The 23,835-nt window shown below is 33.7% G+C and overlaps 1 protein-coding gene across 4 annotated transcripts in view; it reads right to left on the bottom strand.

Moving 5' to 3' along the window:
• LOC118182896 (uncharacterized) overlaps positions 1–23,835 on the bottom strand; it is a 462,070-nt gene that overhangs the window by 326,662 nt on the left and 111,573 nt on the right. For all 4 annotated transcript variants that reach the window (XR_015042537.1, XR_015042535.1, XR_015042536.1 and 1 more), the window contains exon 2: positions 6,685–6,835. Coding sequence is in view for 1 of the 4 variants with exons in the window: in XM_085821730.1 (XP_085677856.1) it covers positions 6,685–6,835 (151 nt within the window). In the remaining 3 variants the exon portion in view is untranslated. The remainder of the gene's footprint in view (positions 1–6,684; positions 6,836–23,835) is intronic.

A 23,835-nucleotide genomic window follows, 5' to 3' on the forward strand; every position in this document is an offset into this window, starting at 1 on the left:
GTGACAGATCTGGAGACCCTGTAGGCCAAGGCAGCAATCGAATACCCTGTGTATCGAGGAAGGTCAGAACACGACGTGAAACATGTGGTCTTGTATTATCTTCTTGGAACATGGCGTTTGGGGACCTCGAAAGTAGAGCAAAACCACTGGACGTAAGGTGCTATAAATCTACCCATCTGCGATTAAATTTACGTCGATCTAAACTACAGATGTGCGTGTCGTGTACCCATTGGCTGACCAAACCATTACACAGGTACAGCGCCCCTATGCCGATATCGAATGCAAGCAGGCGACGTGCGGTCTTTTAGAACACTCCAGGCACGTATACGGCCGTCAAAATACTGCACGTGGAACCGGGACTCGTTTGAAAAGACGACATTGTGCCACTCCAGTCCCCAGCTTTGTCCTTTTGGCGCACCAGACTCTATAGAGTCTTTCTCTGTGCTGCATTCATTGGCAAGGAAAATCGAAGCAATGGTTACCCTGCTGATAGTTCACGCTGCTGCAAACGTCGACGCACCTTACGAGCTGATACTGGGCGTGCTGCAAACATGCCCATTTCTTGACTAATGTTCCGTGATGTAGTCGCACGGTTTTGCAGAGCTGACCTCACAACATGTCTGTTCTCATTAGCTTTTTTCATGGCAGGGCGTTGAGATCCTGCATGCTGTTCAGTATGAACCTCAGTAATCCATTGATTCCATACTCCCATGAGAGGTTCGATGTCGTTTTTGGATGTCGACTAGTGCGACTGGCGATATCACGGAACGATAATCTACACTTTCCATAGGCAACGATACTGCCTCTGTCGAATTCCAACACTTGCTGGTAAGCATTTCCTCTTCTTCGTCAAGGCATAACACGATATTCTGAGCAAACTCCAACCTTACAAAGCACTTTCCCAATGATAAATCCACTACTTAACTTTTCTTTTATGCAGTGCTTCAGATGTCGTTTCCCCTCCTCTTGCGTCGTCTAAATGCTTTGAAATACTAATCATTTGCACATCCCAACTTCTTCCTTTCATGTGATTTGACGTTCGTCAGATCATTCCTTCCTGGTGTTGCAATTTTAATATCCAGCAGTGTATATGTATGTATGCATATATGTATGGATGTATGTGTTCATATGGTCATGTCTATATGCAAGCTCGAATCTATGTGTGTGTATACATATACTATATGCACATACATGCATACACACGTGCATACATTCATACATTTCTAAATTCGGTTCCGATAACAGAACATTACCAAATTTTATTTCGTTTTGAAAAATGTAATAAATATAAACATATTGATTAATGATTAAGGGTGTAAGAAAGTGCGTATCATAGGAAACTGATGAAATAAGTTTTAAAACGCTTACATAACCAGGGGTCTGAATGTTTATCTTCATCGATTTTATTATTACAACTATTTAGCGTTTTATATTCTTCTAAACCACAAATAATGGATAATTATTTTTAACGAGAGTTTTGAATTAATTATTGCATTGTCCAAAAATGTTAAAGGTAATTAATAAGCTATTTCGCAATGGACTGGCATTTGTAAAATAAAAAATATTTTAAAGAGTTAGACTGAAGTGTAGAAAGTATTTTCCCCCTCCTTCCCGCATGACTTCGTGGTGCTATGATAGCACACTCGTCGAGTATTCGTGGTGTTATGATAGCACACTCGTCGAGCTCCAGTTTCGAGTCCCGGCAAGGGCATTGCACATTCTTTCCCGTCTTCTTCATTAAAATAATCTTATAACTCTACAGTGGCGCCCTAACTAAAAGGTTGCGGACAATAATTCGTCACCACCAGGATTTGGCAATAGGGTTCCCTAATCCCCAGTCACCCTCTAAAAGGGGGAGTTCATAAGGTATCTTCTCTCTCCTTTTCATATGCCTTTAGGAATGTAAATTGTGATGAATTGAATTTATTGTGATGTAATGGTAGCACAATAGGCGCTTATTTGAGAGGTCCAGGTTCAACTTCCGGCAAGGACACTGCTTGTTTTCCATGTTTCCTGCTTCACAATAAACTGTTGATCCCAAAAGTGAAATAAAACTACAAAAAAAGAGAATTAAATTTTACGAAAGTATTAATTCTAATAGGGCTTTTTTCGAGCATTAAATTTCCGAGATAAATTATACTAGCATGTCTAGACACTGAGTGTTTTCTGTTTCCTTTAACAAAATCAAAAAACACTCCTTCTGTTGTCTATAGAAATTCCACTTTAATCTGGTTGTATAAAACTAGAACAGCAATTACATGTCAAACTGCAGCACAGTGAATTCAAAAACATTTTCTTCCATGACTTCACTATTCCAGTAAGTTATTCCACCTCTTCAAATCTTAAACGACACTTCTTATCCTCTGCAAAACTCAACTTCCAGAAGACTTTCAAAGTTTAATCTTATATTCCTTTTGGAAAGGTAATGAGGTATGGGCTTTTGTCATCTTACATAAACCTGCACTTTCTCCTTAGTTCGAATTAAAACTGAGAACAAAATAATTAAGTATATAATTTATTCATTAGAAACTTAATTAACTATTTCTATTTTGTAAGATTTTCTTATCTGAATGTATAATTACTTTAAAAGCATTTTTATGATGGAACCCAAATTGAAACTGAGTATTTTTTAATTAAAAGCTAAAGATTTCTACAGTAAACACTGCTACGACAATACCGAAGGAGGCGAGGATTCTCTGATTGTTTATAGTGGTATTGTCATCAAACGAACTATGATTGTGATTTGCTTATTCCTTCCTTTTTACGAAAGAGCTAATTATTGGATATTAGTGAAGCACACAACCGTTATATTCTTTCGAGGAGGAATGCTTGCAGGGAAGAACGTCTAAGGGAAACTGTCTCATATTGAGATTACACGTGGTAAAACACACGAAAGCCAACCACGCATCTTTCACTGGTATCGAATCTGGGTCGACGGTTTTCTTCATGTGTAACGTGTATACGAGCCAGTTTCCCTTAGAAAGTCATCCAGAAGGCATCCCTCCTCTTAGGCAGATAGCCCTCGAGGCTTTGCCATAATCACACACACACGAATCTGGATCGAACTTCCAAAATTCACCACTGCTGGGGCTTTATAGGAAAACATTTGATAAATATAAGCAAATGCAATTGTTAATAATATATTAAAATTTCAACAGAACTAATTCCTCTTGCGAGTTCAATGAACCAAGTGAAAAATATGAAAATGATACCTTCACAAACAGCAGATGTTAACTTGTATCGCCATTTATATATCGTAAAAAAGACTCAGTTACATGTTTTAAAAAAATCTAATGTTGCTAACGCGTGACTTTCCGACCGAAATCCACGTTTTAAATAAAAAAATCTGATGTGTACACCACATGAGTTCCTTATACGGAATATTAAATTATACGCATTTTTTCTTCCATTTCATTTAAACTTATTGGATTGAATTAAATCTACTTCGCCGACAGCGCATAAACCACAATAGAATAAATGCATTCTCTAAAATTCACCTTGTTTACCATAGCGACACTCTGGCGCTAGGTTCACATAACAATATTATATTTCGTTCATATTATAACTCAGAATGCACAAAATTTATATCATTTAAAGAATAGAATTATCTAATCGTTGCCACATGTTCTATTCAAATACTATAATAAAGCTAGAATGATTTATAAAAGAAATTAAGCAACCAAAACAGAAAAGAAACAGTTTTTTACCGACAATTGTGTATTTCTCATTCAATTAATTCAGTTCCCACTTCGCGAGAAGGCAAAAATACGTAAAAACTCAAAATATCTATATTAAAAATTACGAAGTAAATCTTAAACACTTATTTCCTCGAATAAATTCCAGAAAGGATTAAGCATGATTTAATTGGCAATAATAAATGAAGGCATTATCTTTGTTGTTGCAAAGCTAAGTTTCTCTAGATTGGCAACAAATCCACTATCCTTCTGTTTCAAATGTAAACAAACAATGGCTGCCATCAAGAGAAGTAGTAGGCTTAGCGGCACTTAAACAACTTTAAAATTGTTGATAATTCTAAAAATATTGCGAAGCCCACCAGCGGCCGAGCGGTAAAGTCGCTGAACACTGGTAGTTTGGTCCGAGGTTCGAATCCCGCGAACGGGCTGGCTGCATGGGCGTTTTCGTGGTTTTCCCCATGTGTAACGTGTATACGAGCCAGTTTCCCTTAGAAAGTCCTCCACGAAGGCATCCATCCCCTTAGGCAGATAGCCCTCGTGTGCTTTGCCGTAATTAAATAAACCAAACCAAACTAAAAATAATGCATAGATATTTACTAAAGGCATAAATATCTTAACCGGAAGATAAGAAAAACATAATTCAATCATTTTTAAAGCAAAAAATGTACAATTTACAAACATATTAGAGTAAAGAAACTGAGATTATTGAGCCGGATAACAGAGTGGATATTTATATAAATATATTAATATACGTTTGGTGCGGCCGATTGCAACCAAAATACGAGGTGAACATGTACATGTTATAGCAGTCCTATATACAAAATTTCAACATTCTGAGGCTACTCGTTTTTGAGTTATGCTGATACGTACGTACGTACGAACGTACGTACATACGTTCGTACAGACGCCACGAAAAATACTCTTCAGAAATCATTTTTAAAGCAGTTTTATATTTTTTTTTAAGGAAAAGAGTATTTTATTTTGTCCTTATGTACAGATATCACGCAAAACCATCGTTAAATTGGATTCGATTGCAGTCAAAATTGATATTTTCGTTGAAATATGCTGCCTGAAACTTTTCGACACTTCCTTTTTACTTCGTACAGTGAAGTAAAAAAAAAAAGGTTAAGTAACGCATCATTTCTGGTTGATCGGTTGTAAACAAAAGCTAATTTATAATTCTAATAAATGAATAAGTCGATAATACGAAATTTTGCATTATATTTTAGGTATAATTAGTCATGTGTAAAAACTGGTTTAACTTATATCAGCATACTCAAATTTTTGCTTCCTTATTTCTTTTGATTAAAAATATATATTTTATTTGGCAATTGAATAGCATATTATTTATTTAATTGGATTTTGATTATTGGAACATTCGTGATGCAACGGTATTGGATTTGAACATTAATTGTTTATAAGAAACCTCACTATGGAATTTTTGGACGGAAGGCATTAATTCCCTTAACTATGTACTAAAAAATGTGTGTGTGTGATTATGGCAAAGCCTCGAGGGCTATCTGCCTAAGACGATGGATGCCTTCGTGGAGGACTTTCTAAGGGAAACTGGCTCGTATACACGTTACACATGGGGAAAACCACGAAAATGCCCATGCAGCCAGCCCGTTCGCGGGATTCGAACCTCGGACCGAACTACCAGTGTTCAGCGACTTTACCGCTCGGCCGCTGGTGGGCACTAAAAAATGAGACAGTGATTTATCTCCTATTCTGCTGAGCAAATCGACGAAATTTAACTTCTGTTTACCATGTCTCAAAAGTGCGACTTAAGATATAAATTAAATTTATACAAAGAAATTGTTCTAACAGAGGTATTCTGACACAAAAACGGACTTTTTCTGAAATGACATATCAAAATTTTCCCATATTTCGATTCTACAACTTAATTATGCCAAAGTGCCAAGCTTTGTAAAACTCGCATAAGTAGTTTTCAAATAAAAAAAATAAATAAATAAATTTAAAAAAAACTAGCTCTCAAAATTTTAGCTCCACTAGTGTTAATTAAATTTGGTATATATTTATTAATCTCTCATTTTTTTTATTCAACTTACTTGATTCCTTCTTTCACATATCGAAATTTAGGTTCAATTCAAAGAAAAGTGTCAGCTATTTTCTTTCTTTTTTAAGTTTGTATTTTTTAGTAATTTTTAAAAAATTTTCGAAATTGTTTTGAATTATAACCAATTTGAATTATAACCTATCAAATTTTACCATCATTTTAAAGTAGATGCATTTCTAGGTACACTTGCAAAAAATTATTTTATACAAAATTCTCAAAGATCTGTGGGAATTTATATCCTGACGCGTTTCCAAATTTGGTATATTTGTTATAAGCCATAATAATGCAAATACGCTTTAGTCAGTGAAAAAAGGAAAAGAAAATAGGTTTCTATAAATTAAGAATTTCATTTAATGAATTATTCTTGGCCCTATTGAAAAAAATGAGATAAGATAATTTTTAAATTTTTTAGTAAGTTCCTCATCGAATTTTACAAAATGTAATATTGAGCATAATTTGAGTTATCATTCACAGACGATAAACGATGTGGTGCACCCAGAGTGCATTACTGATGGAGTAGTCACAGAAGTGAAAGAGCTCATTTAGCAAAGATAACATATAAAAATAGGTAATAGGTTGCAAGGTGAATTTGGACGTTAATGAGAAAGAGACGAAGAATCATACAAGGATTTTTACGAAACCACTTCTACTGTATTTGGTGTGCGGCATGTTTCAATGTCTATTGAACATTTTTTTCTGAATGGCTCCAATATCTTAACAAATAAGAGCTGAGACTCCATGTTTAATGTAAAAGTCTTTTGTTTTAATTCATTGTTCACACGTTAGAGCTTTTTAATCCAAAAGAGATTATTTTCATCCCTTTCTATAAGAGATCAGATTTCAGTAGCAATTATATACTCCTTACGATATTTATTTATGATACGGCAGAGTACTGAAAAGTAGGGTACTTACCCTTCCTTCACCAGGCACGAAAGTGCCACACTTCTGGCAAAAGTTCTTCCCGCAGTCTCCACACATCTTGTTTGTCTCGGTGGCAAGGTCAGTCACCTGACAAAGAGGGCACAGCAACTGCGGTCGCTGTTCCGACGCCTCTTCCTTCGCCCTACAACCAGAAGAAAAATACGAGTTTAGAAACAAAGCTCCTGATATATGACTTTGAAACGTTTTAGAAACAATTCGTTTAAATTAGACATAAGGTATAATTAAATTTTCTCAAATATGAAGCCCAGAAGTGCGGATAAGACATTCGAATCTATGGATTCGTAAGCCCTTAAAAGATATTAAATATCTGAAAATTCGAATCATCGTACACGTTTTCCATTCGCTTCTTTCGAATCCTACGTTACAAAACTTAAAAATTCAAACTTCATAATTTCAAAATTTGAATCTTCGAGCTTAGGTTTTTTTCACATCCAGCTGAAATGTTCATGTTCAATGAGAAAAAAAGAGCACTGTTGTTGTAATTTCATTGGTGAAGAGTCCTAAGTAAAGCAAAGGAATCAATATGCTCAGTAAAATACTTAATTTTTTAGAAAATGGAAAACATTTTTACATACTTACAACAAATAAATGTTCTGATTTAAGACTGAAAAATATTATATGGCATATGTCTTCTACGATTTGTTTTACCGCCCCTTAATCTCTGGATAAAATTTCTCACAAATCTCTCCGGCTATCACTTTATCATGTATTTCCTTATCGAGATAATTAATGTAAGTTCAGTCTGTTCCTTAACTTCTTTTATTTTTATTCTTTACGTTGGAGTTCTTTACGAATTGCATCATGCACAACAGCGATATTTTCAGCAAGCCAGCTGAATTGAGAGCATGATGATTACATATCTGCTGTCGAAGTTGTATACTCAACTTTCTTCATCGATCAAAGATTTATTGTTCTATTAGTGCAGTTTCACGTCAAAAGATTACATGAATGTTCCTACACTCTTCTAATGCGTTTTCACAATCAAAACTCGCTATTTCCTTGCGTAGCTCTCCGACAAAGCTGCAATGAGTCTTTGAAATAAACTGACAGTGAAAACATGCCAGATCAAATCAAGCTAAATATTCTTAAATCGGAATATTTATCTGTTGTAAGTATTGGAAAGAGGGTCCGTTTAAACACCTAGCAAGCACCGACCACAATGTTGTAAGTATGATAAACATTTTCCATTTTCTAAAGATAGCCCACCAGCGGCCGAGCGGTAAAATCGCTGAACACTGGTAGTTCGGTCCGAGGTTAAAATCCCGCGAACGGGCTGGCTGCATGGGCGTTTTCGTGGTTTTCCCCATGTGTAACGTGTATACGAGCCAGGTTCCCTTAGAAAGTCCCACAAGAAAGCATCCCTCCCCTTAGGCAGATAGCCCTAGCGTGCTTTGCCGTATTCTCAATACACACACACTAAAGATAAGATAATTTTTCGCAAGCATATAATTTCGGCGTTTTTTGGGCTACATATTTATAGATCATCAGTATTATCTCACGGCATCCCTAAGTGCCATACTGCATGTATGAATTTCTAAACTTTTAAAATGAACAAGGTTGGGATTTGTTTTCACATTTTTATGGAGAGAGCTCCGTGTCTTATGATTACTTATTTTAAATTTGAAATACGACTTTTTTCCTTACTCTTTCCTTGATGAAAAAGGATTCTAGGAAATTTCAAAGATTTCAAACTGTTACTCAAATTACAATTTTAGTCAAATTACTCTAAAAGCTTGAACCTGAATATTAAGGAATTTTAATCCTGAACTTAATTTACTAAATTTGGCTTGACTATTTTTAAGAAATGTACATGAATATTAAAAGTTGTATTCTCGAATTTTATTTCCTCAAATGCATATTTAAAATTTTGATTTGATTACACAAATTTAATTTTAAATATTTTTTCTTTTTTCTTTTTATTCTTAAATAAAAATTTATATGGATTTGAGATTAAAGGTTTGAAAGCTTCGAAAAACCGTTTCGACACCCGATTCCGAATTTAAGAAGGATTTGAAAGTTTTGAGTGTTTCGTGTTTAAAATACGGATTAGAGAAAATTCAAAAATAACTCCGCCTCTACCAAAAGCACACGAATCTTTTAAATCTCGAATTCCTTGAACCCTTCGAATAAAAATATCGATAAATAAATTCAGAACTGGGAATTAAACGTTAAATATTGCTTCAAAGGAATATATTTTACTATTCTACTTTTTTAAATATTACTTTATTCCTCTTTTAGCATAACTATTTCATTTTCCTATTTGTTTAGCAAATCAAGCTCTCCTTCTTTAAAAAAGTCCACATTATTTTTATACAATTATCGTTTGCTATACGTATTTGAAAATTAAAGTTGAAGTTGAATAAAAATCCAATTTTCTAGAGTATTCAAAATAAAAAAAATAACGAACTCATTAATTTCTAATAAAACATTCAAAACATTATAATGATGATCATAATTACTAAATACTCTTTCTAGAAACCGTGAGAGAAAATATAACTCGATTAGAACTGTCACTTTGGATCCTGTTCTCATTTGTAAAGATTATCGATTTTTCTGTCTCGGAACACCAATTAAAACAGCAAATCCCAAAGTAAATGCCTCCTTAATCTCATTAATTCCACATTGTCGAATTCTAACTTTAACTGCATTACACTTTGATAAGGAGTTCTTATTTCCTAAACACGCAGAGTTCACAGAAAAAAATAAAGGCTTTTAATTATGTTGTTTCTTAAGATTTTCACTACGTGACATTCCCAAACCGTCAGGACTTCTTAAATAAAATTATTAATTGGTAACTTCAGTAATAAAACTAATACCTACAGAAATTTGCTAATTTTATTGCTTAAAGTTATTAAAGTTTTTAAAATAGTAAATTTAGAAGAAAGATAAAAAGACAGTTGCCATTTATGATGGCATATTTAACGCAAACTTTCTTTTTATTTTAACCTCGTTTAACCGTTTACCTCTTCAGGACATAGTTAAAGCAAGTAATTAATAACGTTTTTTTAATATTTCCCCTTCCATTACCATTTAGTTAAAACGACAAAGCAACCATTAGGATGAAAAATCGGTCTGTATATTTTTTGGCGTGCTTCCATTAGGAAATAACCATCTAATGCACTAGTTCACACATATTCTATCTCTAATGAATACATTTGTTATTCGGGTGATAAGTAGAACATCTGTGAAGTCTCTGATTAATTACAATCTCATTTTGAACTTTTAATTCATTAACATTTTTCTCACTTCTTCAATGCAAAATGAAAAAAACATTTCCAAAATGTCGGTTTGCAGTACATGGCACATAACAGCATGTTACGCTTTCGTTGAAATAAAAACTATACAAATCAGTCCCCTTCACGTAGTAATTGATATTAATCAGTTTTTATACAAAAAAAAAAAAAGCATTTTATGTTGAATTTACAATATTTTCGTTGGTATTTTTGAATATTAGCTTGTAGAATCAATAAGATTTTTTGAAACAGGAGACATGAAAAATGTGCAGTATCCTCATCGAGACTCGTCGCTCTCGAATACGCGGTCGAGTGTGCTTCCAATTACACCACGAAATGGAAAGTTCCACGCATGTGGAAAGGAGGGAGAAAATACCTTATGTACTCCCCCTTTTAAAGAGAGAGTGGTGATTAGGGGACCTCGTCGCCACACCTTGGCAGTTAGTAATTATTGTCTACCGCCTTTTAGTTCGAGCGCCACTTTAGAGTCACTAGGTTTTCTGTGATAGAGATGTGAAAAATGTGCAATGCTCTCCCCGAGACCCTGAGCATCTCGGATACACGTCGAGTATGCTTACAATTACAACACGAAGGCATGCGGTAAGGAGGAAAAAAATACCTTATAAGTTTTTAATATTCATTTATTCATTTTAAACAAACTGCATTCACAGATTCACGAATGGCTATTGCAGCAGGTTGCGTGTCTTTTCAAATAAGAATTCTAACATTATAAAATCATAAAAAGCTTAAATTAGAATGTTTCCCTATTCAGCTTGGACACAATTTTTTAACCAAACCGGAAGGTCAAAGATACGGATCTCTCGTCATACGTTAAAGAAAAAGATGACGAAATTACCTCGGAAATTAATGAGAAATCAAGCTGATATTTGCACCTTCATCACAGTGTACTATAAAGGAAAGCTTTAACTCTCGGATACATGAAAAATATATTCAAACAGCGTGAGCCTTGCTATAGCTTTGCAGATATCTTAAATAATTATTCCAGATAAAAAGAAGGTTTTATCGAAAATGATAACAATTTTTATAGGTTAGATAAAACAACTTTAAATAAATTATAAAAAAAAGAACGTTAGACAAAGTCCGCAAACACATCAGGAATATCATAGATCGAGCAAATCACCTGTAGAGCAAATTCTAAAATAGTAATTACCAAACAGGAAGCTCCATAATGTAAAACAGACAAGAATCTTGATTCAGCGAAATCAAGGTCTATCACAGCATTCTATTTATAGGGTTGCTAAACGACAGCTTAAGCATTTCAGGAAGACTTGAGAAAATAGTTCCTAATGTTTCGAAAACATCCAGAATGGCAGCAGCTTTGCAAGAAATCACCAAATGTTACCAACGTGGCGATAGCCAAGTCGCTTAAGCCCGATAGAAACTTGTGTGCCTCTATTTCTAGTCCTACTTGAGCTATCTGTACCATTTAATATGAACTAAATTTTAAAATTGCACAACATAATATACGAAATAAACTCATGCAAATATACTGACTGACCACAAATTCAAAATTAAACGAAAATACACATTAAATATTCATGAAATTACCGCTAAAATGCGCTAGTTAAATAAAAAGTAAATAAACAATTTCATAAAAATGCAAAAGTATATACAAAGACCTACATTATATATACATAAATAAATACTAATATTCATTAAAATATACAACACTATGTTCAGAATAATTCCTTCATATCTTATACTGAACTAATTTAGAAACACTGCAATCATCGCCTGAAGGGAAAAGATCACCTGAGCAAGCTCCTGAATTTCGGTTAATATATGATCTTAGTAAAGAGAATACGTTCTCCAGGAAAATCCAGACGGAATTGTGCAATAAAAGCAACTGAACTACACTCATAAGACCATTGATGAAATTCAGGTATCCTTCCTACTGTTCATATCTCTCATTGAGCTATTTATCCCGCTGCCAAATTCAGATAACTTGCGTTTGAAATTAAGATTACTACTTGTCAGCCTCTGCTATTTGCTTCTACAGCGCTATCAGTGAGCAATTATCATCCGACTTCTTACATCCTTCACTAATTGCAGACATCTCATAAGACGTAAAAACATGTACCCAATTTGCGAAAAACATGTTTACCATAATCTATCAATAAATTTATCATTAACAACGTCATAAAGAGATGGATATATTCACGTTAACAAGATTTATTAAATTACACACTTTGTTCCAGAAATTATAGTATCTATTCTTTAATTAATTCTATGTAACTATTTTTACCAAATTCCTAATTCGAGGTCGACAGTAATTAAAGCTCCACTAATTGTAATTAGCAAACCGAACAAAATGTTAGAGTGAAGCTTAAGAGGCCATCTGCGTAATTACAAGGTATTTTTATTTTTTGGTAACAAGGTAATTACTTCCTTACAGAAATTAGGCTCTCAAATTTTATAAAAGTTAAGTGTTTATTAACGAAACTTTTCATAGTCTGATCCTATGAGATAATTTAATTACTTTTCTGGTAAATTTATTCAAAGAGAAGTGTTAGTGCCTTGCACAGCAATTTTGCAGCTTACATTTTCTAAAATATTAACAAACGGATGAATTTCGGATCATAGTTTCTGGTAAATGTTTGCTGTAGAATGAGTTTGAAGTTTAAATCACACAGAATGAATCTTCGGATTTTAAAATCTTATCAGTAGAAAAAATTAGCAACGCAGAATATTAAGTAACATGTCAGGGGTGGCCATACTGCTGCTCTCGCAAGCGTGCTGTGCGGCTCTTACGTAAATAAAATATATATGTGAAATATGGTAAACTAAAATCAAACCTGATTTTTTATTTCTTTACTGTAAATTAAATAAAACACAGATTAAGTAAGCATAAAATTAGAACTGAAATGCACTACTTTAATAACTACTTCAATAAATAAGTATTATGATAACACTTATTAAATAAGTAAGTAATATTTTAAATTAAAAAACATAAAAAATAAGCGTCCAAAAGAAATAATTAATTTATTTAATTTCTTATTTACAAAGACATCAGACTTTTTTTTCATTTGAAGCCTGTTTTATTATTTTAAAAATGATGTAAACATGGGCTCCACCACAGGCCGAGTGGCAAAGCCCGCTGAATATTGGGATTTTGTTCTGGTTTCGATGCTGATAGGCTGCCTGATTGGATTTCACGTTTTTCACCATTTGCAGCATGCCTTCTAGCCCAGCTTCCCCTATAACGTCTTCCACGAACCATTCCTTCCTTCAAATGATAGTCGTCGTATGTTTATCCATATTTAAATAAATCTACCTCCTCTTCATTCATATAATGCTTATCAATCTATTTTTTAAATTTATCAACTTTCTACATTTGATGACCTTTCTGAATTACTTTGTATCCAAACTATAAAATTCCAAAATTGTAATTTTCTTAATTTCTTTGTCCATCGCGGCAAAAACAGTGAGGTTATAGTAATGTAAGAGGTAAACGTCACTCAGAAAAATATCGCGGAAGAAAAGAAAAAAAAACGATGTAGTTTTAAAACATCATGATATAAAACATCGTAGTAGAAAATAAAGCGGTGCAATACGAGCATTATTGAAATAATATAATACGCTGCTGGCCATTAAATTTGCAATACCAGGAAGGAATGATCTGAAGAACGTCAAAAAAATCCCATGAAAGGAAGCAGAAGTTGAGATATGCAAATGATTAATATTTCAGCTCATTTAGACGACGCAGGAGGGAGAAACGCCATCTGAAGAATTTCATAAAAGAAAACTTGTGTAGTGGATTTTTCATTCGGAAAGTTGGAGTTTGCTCAGAATACCGTTTTATGCCTCGAATGATAAGAAGAAAAGCTTACCAGCAAGGTTCGAAATTCGATAGGGGCAGGATCGTTACCTATCCGAAAGTCTAGATAATCGCTGTGTTATATCGTCGGTCGCACTGGTCGACATCCAAGTACTGTCATACGAATATGGAATCAATAGATTGCTGAGGGCCATGCTGAAGGGCATGCAGGATCACAACGCCAGAGAGGACAGACAATTTATGAGGTCAGCACAGCAAAACGTACGACCACATCAAGGTCCATGGAAGGAAATGGACTGAAAGTCAGGAAATGGACATGCTTGCAGCACGCCCACTATCAGCTCGTAAAGGTGCGTCAATGTTTCCAGCAGCGTGAACTATCAGTAAGCTAACCATTACTTCGGCTTCCCTTGACAATGCAACATAGAGAGAGACGGTGACTCTCGTGCGCCAAATGACAGAGCTGGGTACAGGAGGGACGTAATGTTGCCTTTTCAAACGAGTCCCGGTTCTACGTGCAGTATTCTGATTGTCATATACATGTCTGGAGTGTCCGAGGAGACCGCACGTCGCCCGCTTTCATTCGATATTGGCATAGGGGCCTTGCACCTGGTGTGATGGTTTGGGAGCCATCGGATACACGACACGCACATCTCTATTTCGGATCGACGGTAATTTGAACGCAGATGGATAGATTTCTGAGATCTTATGCCCAGCGGCTGGGCCTTACCTTCGAGACCTCCAAACGCCATGTTCCAACAAGATAATGAAAGATCACATGTTTCACTTCGTGTTCTTGCCTTCCTCGATACACAGAGTATTCGATTGCTGCGCTGGCCTGCACGGTTTCCAGATCTGTCCCCAAATCTAAACACATGAAATGTGTAGCTGAGAGACTGGACCGCCACCCCTCTCCAGCTAACACGGTTGATGAAGTGAAGCATAGACATGAAGCAGCTAGTAATGAGCTGCCCATTTTTGTCATCCAAGCTCAGTTTGACTCCATGCCTAATGGGTTAAGGGCCGTTTTAGCTGCTAGGGATAGCAGCTGTTTCTACTAATTTCGTACGTCTGTAAACCTCCAAAATGCTTACAAATTTAATCATTTTGTCTTCATGCCATATCTTTTCGTATTTGCTTTCCTTCATGGTGTTGCAATTTTAATGTCTAGCGATATATTATAGAAATAAAGCAGTGGTATAAAACATCGTGTTTGAAAATAAAGAGGCTCTCGTATCAATTATCGTGCTAAAATGCAGGGCATCTGTAAATAATCGTTCAATGATAACATTGCTGACTTGCCTTTTCTGTCTATTAAGAATATTTTAAGTGAATTTTCTCTCAATGTTTGGTGAGCACAAAAAAAAGTAAGTGCAATATTTTACCTTTATATTTCATACTTTTATATCAACTAATAAAATTTTACTGAAACACTGAAAAACTGAAGAACAAGAAGTTGCTGAAAAACAGGAAAGAAACTTTAAAAACCTGGAAATTAGTAACAATTAATGCTACGTATAGCAGTTGACATAATTTTAAACTTATATTGCTAACAGGTAAAAGGCATTATTCAAATAACCTTCTGTGTGAAGATATATCAGTAGGTTTAAATGGAAAAATAAAGAATAAAAGAAGAAGATTAGTTTCAAATTCTTATAACTGCTATACGCAGCATTAATTTTTACCATTTTATAGATTTTGAATAATTCATTTTCCTCCTTGCTCCTACAGCAAACATTTATTAATTAAGACAAAAATATAGAGTTAAAAGTATTACTTGCTTCTTCTTGTGTTTCCAAATCATGACGCTAAAATTTGGTTAAACGTTTTTCACTCAGAAAAGACATATCTGCGATTTGTAGATTCTTTATCTTTTACCAAGATATTTTGTCCGACGATGTTTTATAACTGGGAAGAATTTTGTGCCCCTTTATTTATGTTTCATATCGCGATTATTTCTTCTTGTTTTCTTTTCTCTCACGATGTCTTGTACCATGATTTAACCCTTCCGTTGTTTTTCGTGCGATATTTTCAGCCGATGATTTTTCTGTCGATGTTTTCACCCGCAGCAACTGATCGCAGCATATAGTAATTCAGTGTGTTTTGTTTTATTGTATTTCGCGAATATTGTGTTTGTCTTTCTTTAAATTTTAATTTTCTTTTCAAATCTAATGTTCATGTCAGTCTTGCATAAATTATTAGAAATCTAGTGGATATTTGTTCACTGTTGCATAGTGTTAGAATTCCAGTGTATTTTTCCTGCAACACAAAGGCTAGTTAGTAATCGTGCATATAATTAAGCAATCAGCTCTGTTTTGTTAAAGACATTATTTTACTTTGGGTCTCTATATGTGTGCCTGTTTTCATTTCGTTTCTTTAGTAATTTTTAATATCCTTTTAAACTCATTGGTTTTAAACCAACAAACTTCAGTAAGATTGTTTTAAAAATTATTGTTACAATATTGAGCTTTCAGAAAATTATTATTATTAAATTTTATATAATGCATTTAATAACTTCTCATCTAGTGAATTACCTCTTTCGACAGAATATTTCTATATTAGTATTTATAAATATTCCCTGTATTTAATACATGGATTATTAATTATTATATTTGGATCTTTTTCATTTCTCTTTTTCATTCGCGTGTATTTAGACCACAATAATAGACCTTTCAGATTATGTCTGCTCCAAGACAAAAGAAACTCCAAGATATATTTTTCATTATAACCTAAACATAGATGAACATGACAGTTAGTAATTTTTCAAGTTGAAAATTTTAGAAGTTCTGGGTAAATGTTTCACTAAATCTAAGCAAATTTCAGTTGAAGATGTGCACAAAGTTCGTTATATCCTATTTTTTATACATTTGTAAGTTCGTTATAACCGTATAAAATACCATTAAATGTACAGTAAACATTTGTTCGTTATACCCGATTGTTCTACATTTGTAAGTTTGTTATAGCCGTACAAAATAACATTATATACAGAAAATTGTATGGAACCAAAACATTGATTCATTGCATCCGATTTTTATACATTTGAATGTTCACTAGGATTGTGTAAAATAATATTAAATATGCAGAAAATTTATACAGGACCAAATATTTGTTCGTTACATCTGAATTTCAAACACACGAAGGATCGGTAAAGTTCTAGAGTCGTTAGGATTATTTTTCTAACCAGAGAGATGAAACATTAGCAACGCCTTCGCCGGGAATCGAACCATGGACGCGCTGAATCGAACCAATTACGCGCTGAGCGTGCAGACTACTACACCGCTAAGGCTCGCTAAGAAGGCGGGAGAAATACCATATATACCCCCCTTTAAAGGGCGACTGGGGTTTTTAGGGTATACAATCGCCAAATCCTGGGTGTGGAGAATCCTCATCCAACACCCTTTTAGTTCGGTCGCCATTGTAGAGACATTAGGTACGTTTTTGAAGAAAGAAAGATGAAAAATTAATAACGCCTTCGCCGGGAATCGAACCACAGGCCTCTCAATTACGCGTTGAGCGTGCAGACCACCACACCATGACGGCACGTTAAGAAGGCGGGAGGAATACCTTATAAAGTAAAATATCATTTGATGTAAAATAGCATTAAATGTATTGGAAATTAGAGAGGACCAAAACATGTGCTCTTTATATCCGATTTTTATACATTTGGGGATTCCCTGTAGCTGTATAAAACAACAGTTAAATGTATAAGAAATTTAAGAGACCAAAATATTTGTTCATAACATCTAAGGTTTTCTTATAAATCGGGTGAATTTATTCTATTACCAATGGTATCTGGGGCTTGCTATCAACATAAGATGCCCCCATTGCATTCTAATGATTATTTATGGATTTTTCTGGGCAAGAACTTTGAGTAAGCAACAGAGATTTACGTCGTTTTATTGCTTCTACTTATGAAAAATTGCTTTGAACCTCTTTCCCACATCCCCTTTTTTTCTGATAATTTATTAGCAAATATTTTTCTTAGAAAATAACCTAATATATTTCGAGAAATTGTTATTCATATCTTTCTTGCCAGGCTGTGTAAATTCCTTTTGTCTTTTTCATAACAGATAACTTCTATTATTCGGCAGAATTTTCAGTCATATTCTGAATTATTTTCGCAAATACAGTCGGATGCTCTTACGAAAAAGTGTGTTCTAAATATGAAAATGCAACTATTGACTTGAAACGCAGACGATTTATAATTTCTGCAGATTTGAATAAATTCATGTTGCCTAAATATAGCCATATTTTATCCTCTTCAAAATTCTAGAGTTAGCTAAAACTTTTGAATGCATTAAAAATGAGTTGCTGAATTTTCAAAACACCTGTCCATTTTAACTATATCATCTATAAAATATTACTATTCCAAGTCCACGTATGATGAACTACTTTACACGGTTTCTACGGAAATGAAACTGAAACATAGTATTGATGTTTTTAGCACATTCAAGGTAAAAAAAGGGATTATTTTTGCTTTTAAAAGAATTTAACAACTGTGTTAAGGCATAAAAAGTAAAATTTGGTAAGTTTAGAAAATAATATTCAATAAAAAATTGAGATATTGAGATATTTAACGAATATATTGATTTTTTTTCCTTCAAATGTAATTAAATGACAAATTACAGATTATAAATGTTTACACCACTGCAAAAACTCATGTCTGTTAAAAACTTGACCATTGTGTTAAGGCAACGAAAACCAGATTAATATTAATAAATTTGCAGGATTATTTCGCAAGTTTGGAAAAAGGAATTTCTTCTTCAGCTTCAGAACTGCAAACTTTGGTTCTGTAAATAACTATTCGTAAAAGCATCTTTAGTTGGTGACCTAGGTCCGCTTAAAATTTTTCATATTCTCAAAAATTTACCTTCTTGAGTTAATGGCATCAATTTCAGTTCTGTCCTTCCTAATGTTTTCAGAATTCTAATAGCTTAAAATGGTTATTTTCTTTACTGCGTTACTTCATAGATGGCATTACACGAAATTGGTAGATTATTTTTTTTAAATCTACTAAAATTGTTCTTTTGCCTAAATTTTTAAAAATATAGACAGTTTTTCATTCATTTACATATGAATAAGGACATAAAAACATATGTACGTTGAAATGTGCACTCAGTCAAGTTTTACTCTATCTGTTTCAAATACCATTAACTTTTTGGAAAACACGAAATGGAGACTTTCAACTTTGTTTTTGAACGTGTTCGATCATAATCCTTTTATTTGCTAGCTGGTCATGTTAATCACTTACCGTATTTTTCGCCGTATAAGACGCACCGGCATATAAGACGCACCCAATTTTAAAGGAGGCAAATCTAGAAAAAAAAGATTATGAACCAAATTCTGTAGTAAAATATTTTATATCAACTGTATAAAGTTAACAGCAGTTTAAGAAAAATTTTATGTCAACCATGTAACATACTAAGAGCTATCTTTACTCTCATAAACAGTCAGCAAACAGTGAAAGTAACAAAAATAAGGCTGTCATGTTTTTATTCTAACCCCAAGAATTCCTCTTCTTCGCTGCTGTCAGAAATGAGGAAGGACAGATCTACGCGGTCATTGTCATCACTTTCTTCCTCACTGGTGTCAAATAAGACGTCGTCTTCTGTTCCATCCAAGGCATTACTAATGCCACACTTCTTGAATGATTTTACAACAATGTCTTTCTTTACGGTGTCCCATGACCTTTTAACCCATTCACACACTTGTGTGATAGTATTCCTTTGGCATTTTTTGTGCAATTCTGGTTTTGGTGCGCATAGAAAGGCCAGATCTCTTCATAAATCTATAGCACCACGATGGTGATCCGGTGAAATCCTGAATGCCTTTCTCCACAGCAATGCGTTTGGCCTCATAGATTATCATTTTTGTTGAGACAGAAAGTCCATTTTGCCGGTGACGTGTGATCCACTTCTTTACTTCTACTTCTAACTCTGGCCACTTTGCAGTTGGTCCACGCAAGGTGTGCTTGCTTTTATCCAACTTTGGAGCTGATCCTCCTGTTTCCTCCACTCTCTTATCATTTTCTCAGCGAAGGCACGCGCCTCTTCGCTCAGCCAATCGCAGCGCGAGGCAGAGACCGTCCAAATACAGTGCGAGGCAGAGCGGGGCTTCCTGGTCTCAGACGGCGCCAAGAGGTGGAAGGGAACGGAGTGGCCGAGTATTCCTGCGGTAAGGTATGTATGCAGAGGTGGAGGGGCAGCGGAGGGCCATGGTGGGCTTTTGTATTTGCCGTATAAGACGCAGGCACTTTCCCCCCCCTTTGATTTTGGGGAGAAAAAGTGCGTCTTATACGGCGAAAAATACGGTACATCAGAAGAGCATATTCGAAAGAAATGCGATAATTCCTTACCAGATAATTTCATTCGACATTAACAAGTTTAAAACTTTCTGTACATTAAATTTAGTAGAGGTTATATAATATATATGTTTTTCAAAATATGATTAATAACTATTTCAGTTTTTTAATTTTAACACTGAGTAGCATTTCACAAAACTCATCACTAATTAGTAACTATTTCCGATTACTAATTTAAACACAGAGTACAATTTCACGGAACCTATCACTAATTAATAACTAAGAGAAATATTAATTATTAATTAATTCAGTTTCATAATTAAAATTAATTCTCTGCGTTAAAACACAGAGTTCCATTTCACGAAACCGATTACTAATTTGTAATTAAAAAACTATAATTAGTAATTTTCATAATTTTAACAGGTCGCCATTTCATTAAATACATTATTAATTAATATAGAAATTAATTAGTAATATACTAATCAACTACTTCAGTTTATAGCTTAACATAGAATACTATTTCCTGAAAGCTGTCACTAATCGATAACTAAGACAACTGTAATTAGTAACTACTTCGATTTTCTCAGTTGTAACTTAATATTAAACCCAATCAAGAATTCTGAAAGCTCTACTTTTTTTCTCAAATACAGGCACGTAGTGTATTTAACGCAAAACTAATTCTTTTTCAAGATTAAGATAATAATTAAATAGCTTCTGAAACCTCTCTCAGGCTCTGAAAAGAAAAAAAAGTAAATAAATAAAAAGTTTTAGCTGCTTTCTTATGAGTTAATTTCCTTCCTTTGAATAACCCCTGCATTTGCATTTGAAAAGAGTCAAAGAAGTTTTCCTTCAGCTTTTGAAGTTGGTATCTTTGATGCTTTGATTAAAGGAAAACGGTCGTTTTATCAGTGGCATTCAGTATTTATTTTAATCATAGGAAATAAGTGGCATACTTATTTTTAAAATAATATCGTTTGGAACTACCGGAAAGAATTTCTAGCGAATGAAAAAAAGTAGTCACGTGATTACCTACGCAGAATCTAATTTCAAAACGAGATGCGTTATGCCACAGGAAAATATTTTCTGGGTAATTAAGTTGAAGAAAAATGTATATATTTTTATAAGATACACACTGTATGGACAAAATTCTATACCCAACCTTTACTTTCGTAACCTTTAATCGTAGACAAAATACAATTACAAAATTATTTCAAATAACATTAAACTTCGTATTTTATATTTTTAAAATCTAAAGCAAAGCGCATGACTTCCTTATGCGGCCTATTAAATTACACACATTTTTGCTGCCCTTCATTTCAACTTATTCCCTCTAATTATTGTAACTTAATTAACCAATCTCTCAAGAAATAATAAATAAACATAAAATAACATCAAATAAAATCAAAAATAATATAATAAGTGAAAATAACATCAAAAACAATATAATAAGTGAAAATAACATCAAAAACTACGAATTCTGAAATTAAATATACCGATCAATCTTAGTCTAAAAAACTTCTTAAAATTTTATTTTTTCATAACCAGTATAAAATTTTCTCAAATATAAATATATGAATACCGTATTCAATGTTAGGTTTCTTTATTGGTCAAAAATTTTTTTTATTTGACTACGCCAAAATACGAATATTTTCATCATTTAAAACACTTATATAATTGGAAATATTTGAGTGCTACCAGCGATTGCGAAAATAATTTGCACTAGGTTTTTTTCGAAGTAAGAACGAGAATACAATGTACAGTACCCTCCCCAGGATTCGAACTCTGGACTTCAACTGCCAGCCGAAAAGTTTTTTCAATTATAGCCCGAAGGTAAGCCTCACAGTTTTCTGAAATCAAAGCTTGTTCGCTAATTAAAGTAAATCGGTTCTTTGAGTCAGTTCCAGAGACAATCGTCCAAATCTATAGTTTTGTGGCATCACGCTTATCCATTATAGGTGCCAAATCGATGGCTACATTAAATTGATTGATTACATTTTTTGTTTGTCGAAACGGTCAAAGGAGAAATCCTTAAGTTCTATATTAATCTAGTTAGAACAGGATTAAATGAAAATCACTAACCAATTTCTAAAGACATCGGCTACCATAAGAACCAGATCCTGCTGATCAAATCGGGCTGTTCTTAGCTAATAACTCTCTACTTTTCAGCTCTTTTACTTAACAGCTGAATGATTCGACACTGGCCAAACAAAACCTTCAGAACACTAATTACTTGTCTCAAATTCCATTATCGATAACTGAACAAACTGGATGTCTGTAAAATTGAACAAACTAAGTGTTTTCTGTCATTTGTAACGTAAATAGTGGCTACGCTGTTTCAGAAAGTCCTCCAAATAGACAAACTCGCAACCCCGCCAAATAAGATAAAAATAAATTACAAATTGACACGCGTCAGAAAAATGTCACCAAGTAAGGGATTATGTCGCCAAACAGCTAGTTCTCGATTTTAACCAAATATTTAAAATCAGGCAAAAAAGCAACCTTAGTTTGGCCTAGATTTTGAATAACTCTCGATTCTGAGGGTCAAACACGAGCTCTTTTCTTGAGCAGAAAACAAATTTCTGCAGGATATTTTTCCCTACTCCTAAAACGGGGGGAAAAGTCTCTTGAAAACATCTACCCCAACCTAAGGTCACATTTTTACATTAACTTCAAATTTTACATTTGTATGTTTCTTCAGTGAGTGAGGGATACCGAGGATAAAGATTAAGTGTTATAACATCGGTCAAATAATTTCAAGAAATGTTACGAATAGCTCATAAACAATTTTTTGCATTCATCTAATTAAAATTCTGTAAAAGTACTTATTTATATGTTCCTTTTTCTATTTATTAGTCCAAAGGGGCTTTGAGGGACTATTGTTTTCATTTTGCGATTTTCCGTCAAATCACTCTGAATGTTCGTTTCACTTTTCAAACTGTTGCCACCAAATATTATCCCCCTGTTTTATATTTGAAGAAATTAAATAATGAAGAATCTGCATAAATGTATGTATATTTCTCGCACTGGGATAAAAGAATGGTACCTAGAACCATCAAAATTTGAATAACGTAATCTTCCATAGAATATGGGCATGTAGAAGCCCTAATCTGAATATGAAATTTGTTTTATTATTCACTTCATATTTTGTAACAATTCAAAGAATTTTTGATTAACAAACTCAAGTATTTCGAAGCGAGCAATGGCAACGTTGAACAGAAAAATCATTTTTATCTCCAGCGCGGGAGACTATGTATCCGAAATTCTAAAGATATGCTCAGTTTAAAATTATTTTACGATATTGCTCTAGAACTGTATGGTTTAAATGTGAATAACATGATATTTAATAAAAGAAGGTAACAAACAAAATGTTAAAAAACACACCTTTGGACGTAATTTAAAATCTGATGGTAATATAAAATTAAATTAATCTGATAATAAATTCTAAAATCTGAAAATAATTTTAATTTGAAATTTAAAATCAGATTTTTTTTTATTAAATTAATTAAATTTCATTAATGTTTCTGAAGGATATTTCTTCTCATTGTTTAACGTTATCAAAAGCCGCGGACAAATGTGATCACATTAAGCGGTGCCTATTGTATTTAAGTTACCGAAATTCTAACTTCTGGAAAATGGCTAAAAGACATGCGATCCAGTTCGTTATTTAAAAATAGATAAATTGATTTTTATATTGAATTTCCTTTCTTGGTTTAATATAAATGGAATCTACATTTCAAGGAAAACTGACATGGGCCCATTTTCTTCTAGAAGCAAAAATGGAAAAATTT

This window comes from Stegodyphus dumicola, chromosome 8, assembly GCF_044657685.1.
Source record: "Stegodyphus dumicola isolate Sdum_Otavi_A_Nest chromosome 8, ASM4465768v1".
NCBI classification, from domain to species: Eukaryota; Metazoa; Arthropoda; class Arachnida; order Araneae; family Eresidae; genus Stegodyphus; species Stegodyphus dumicola.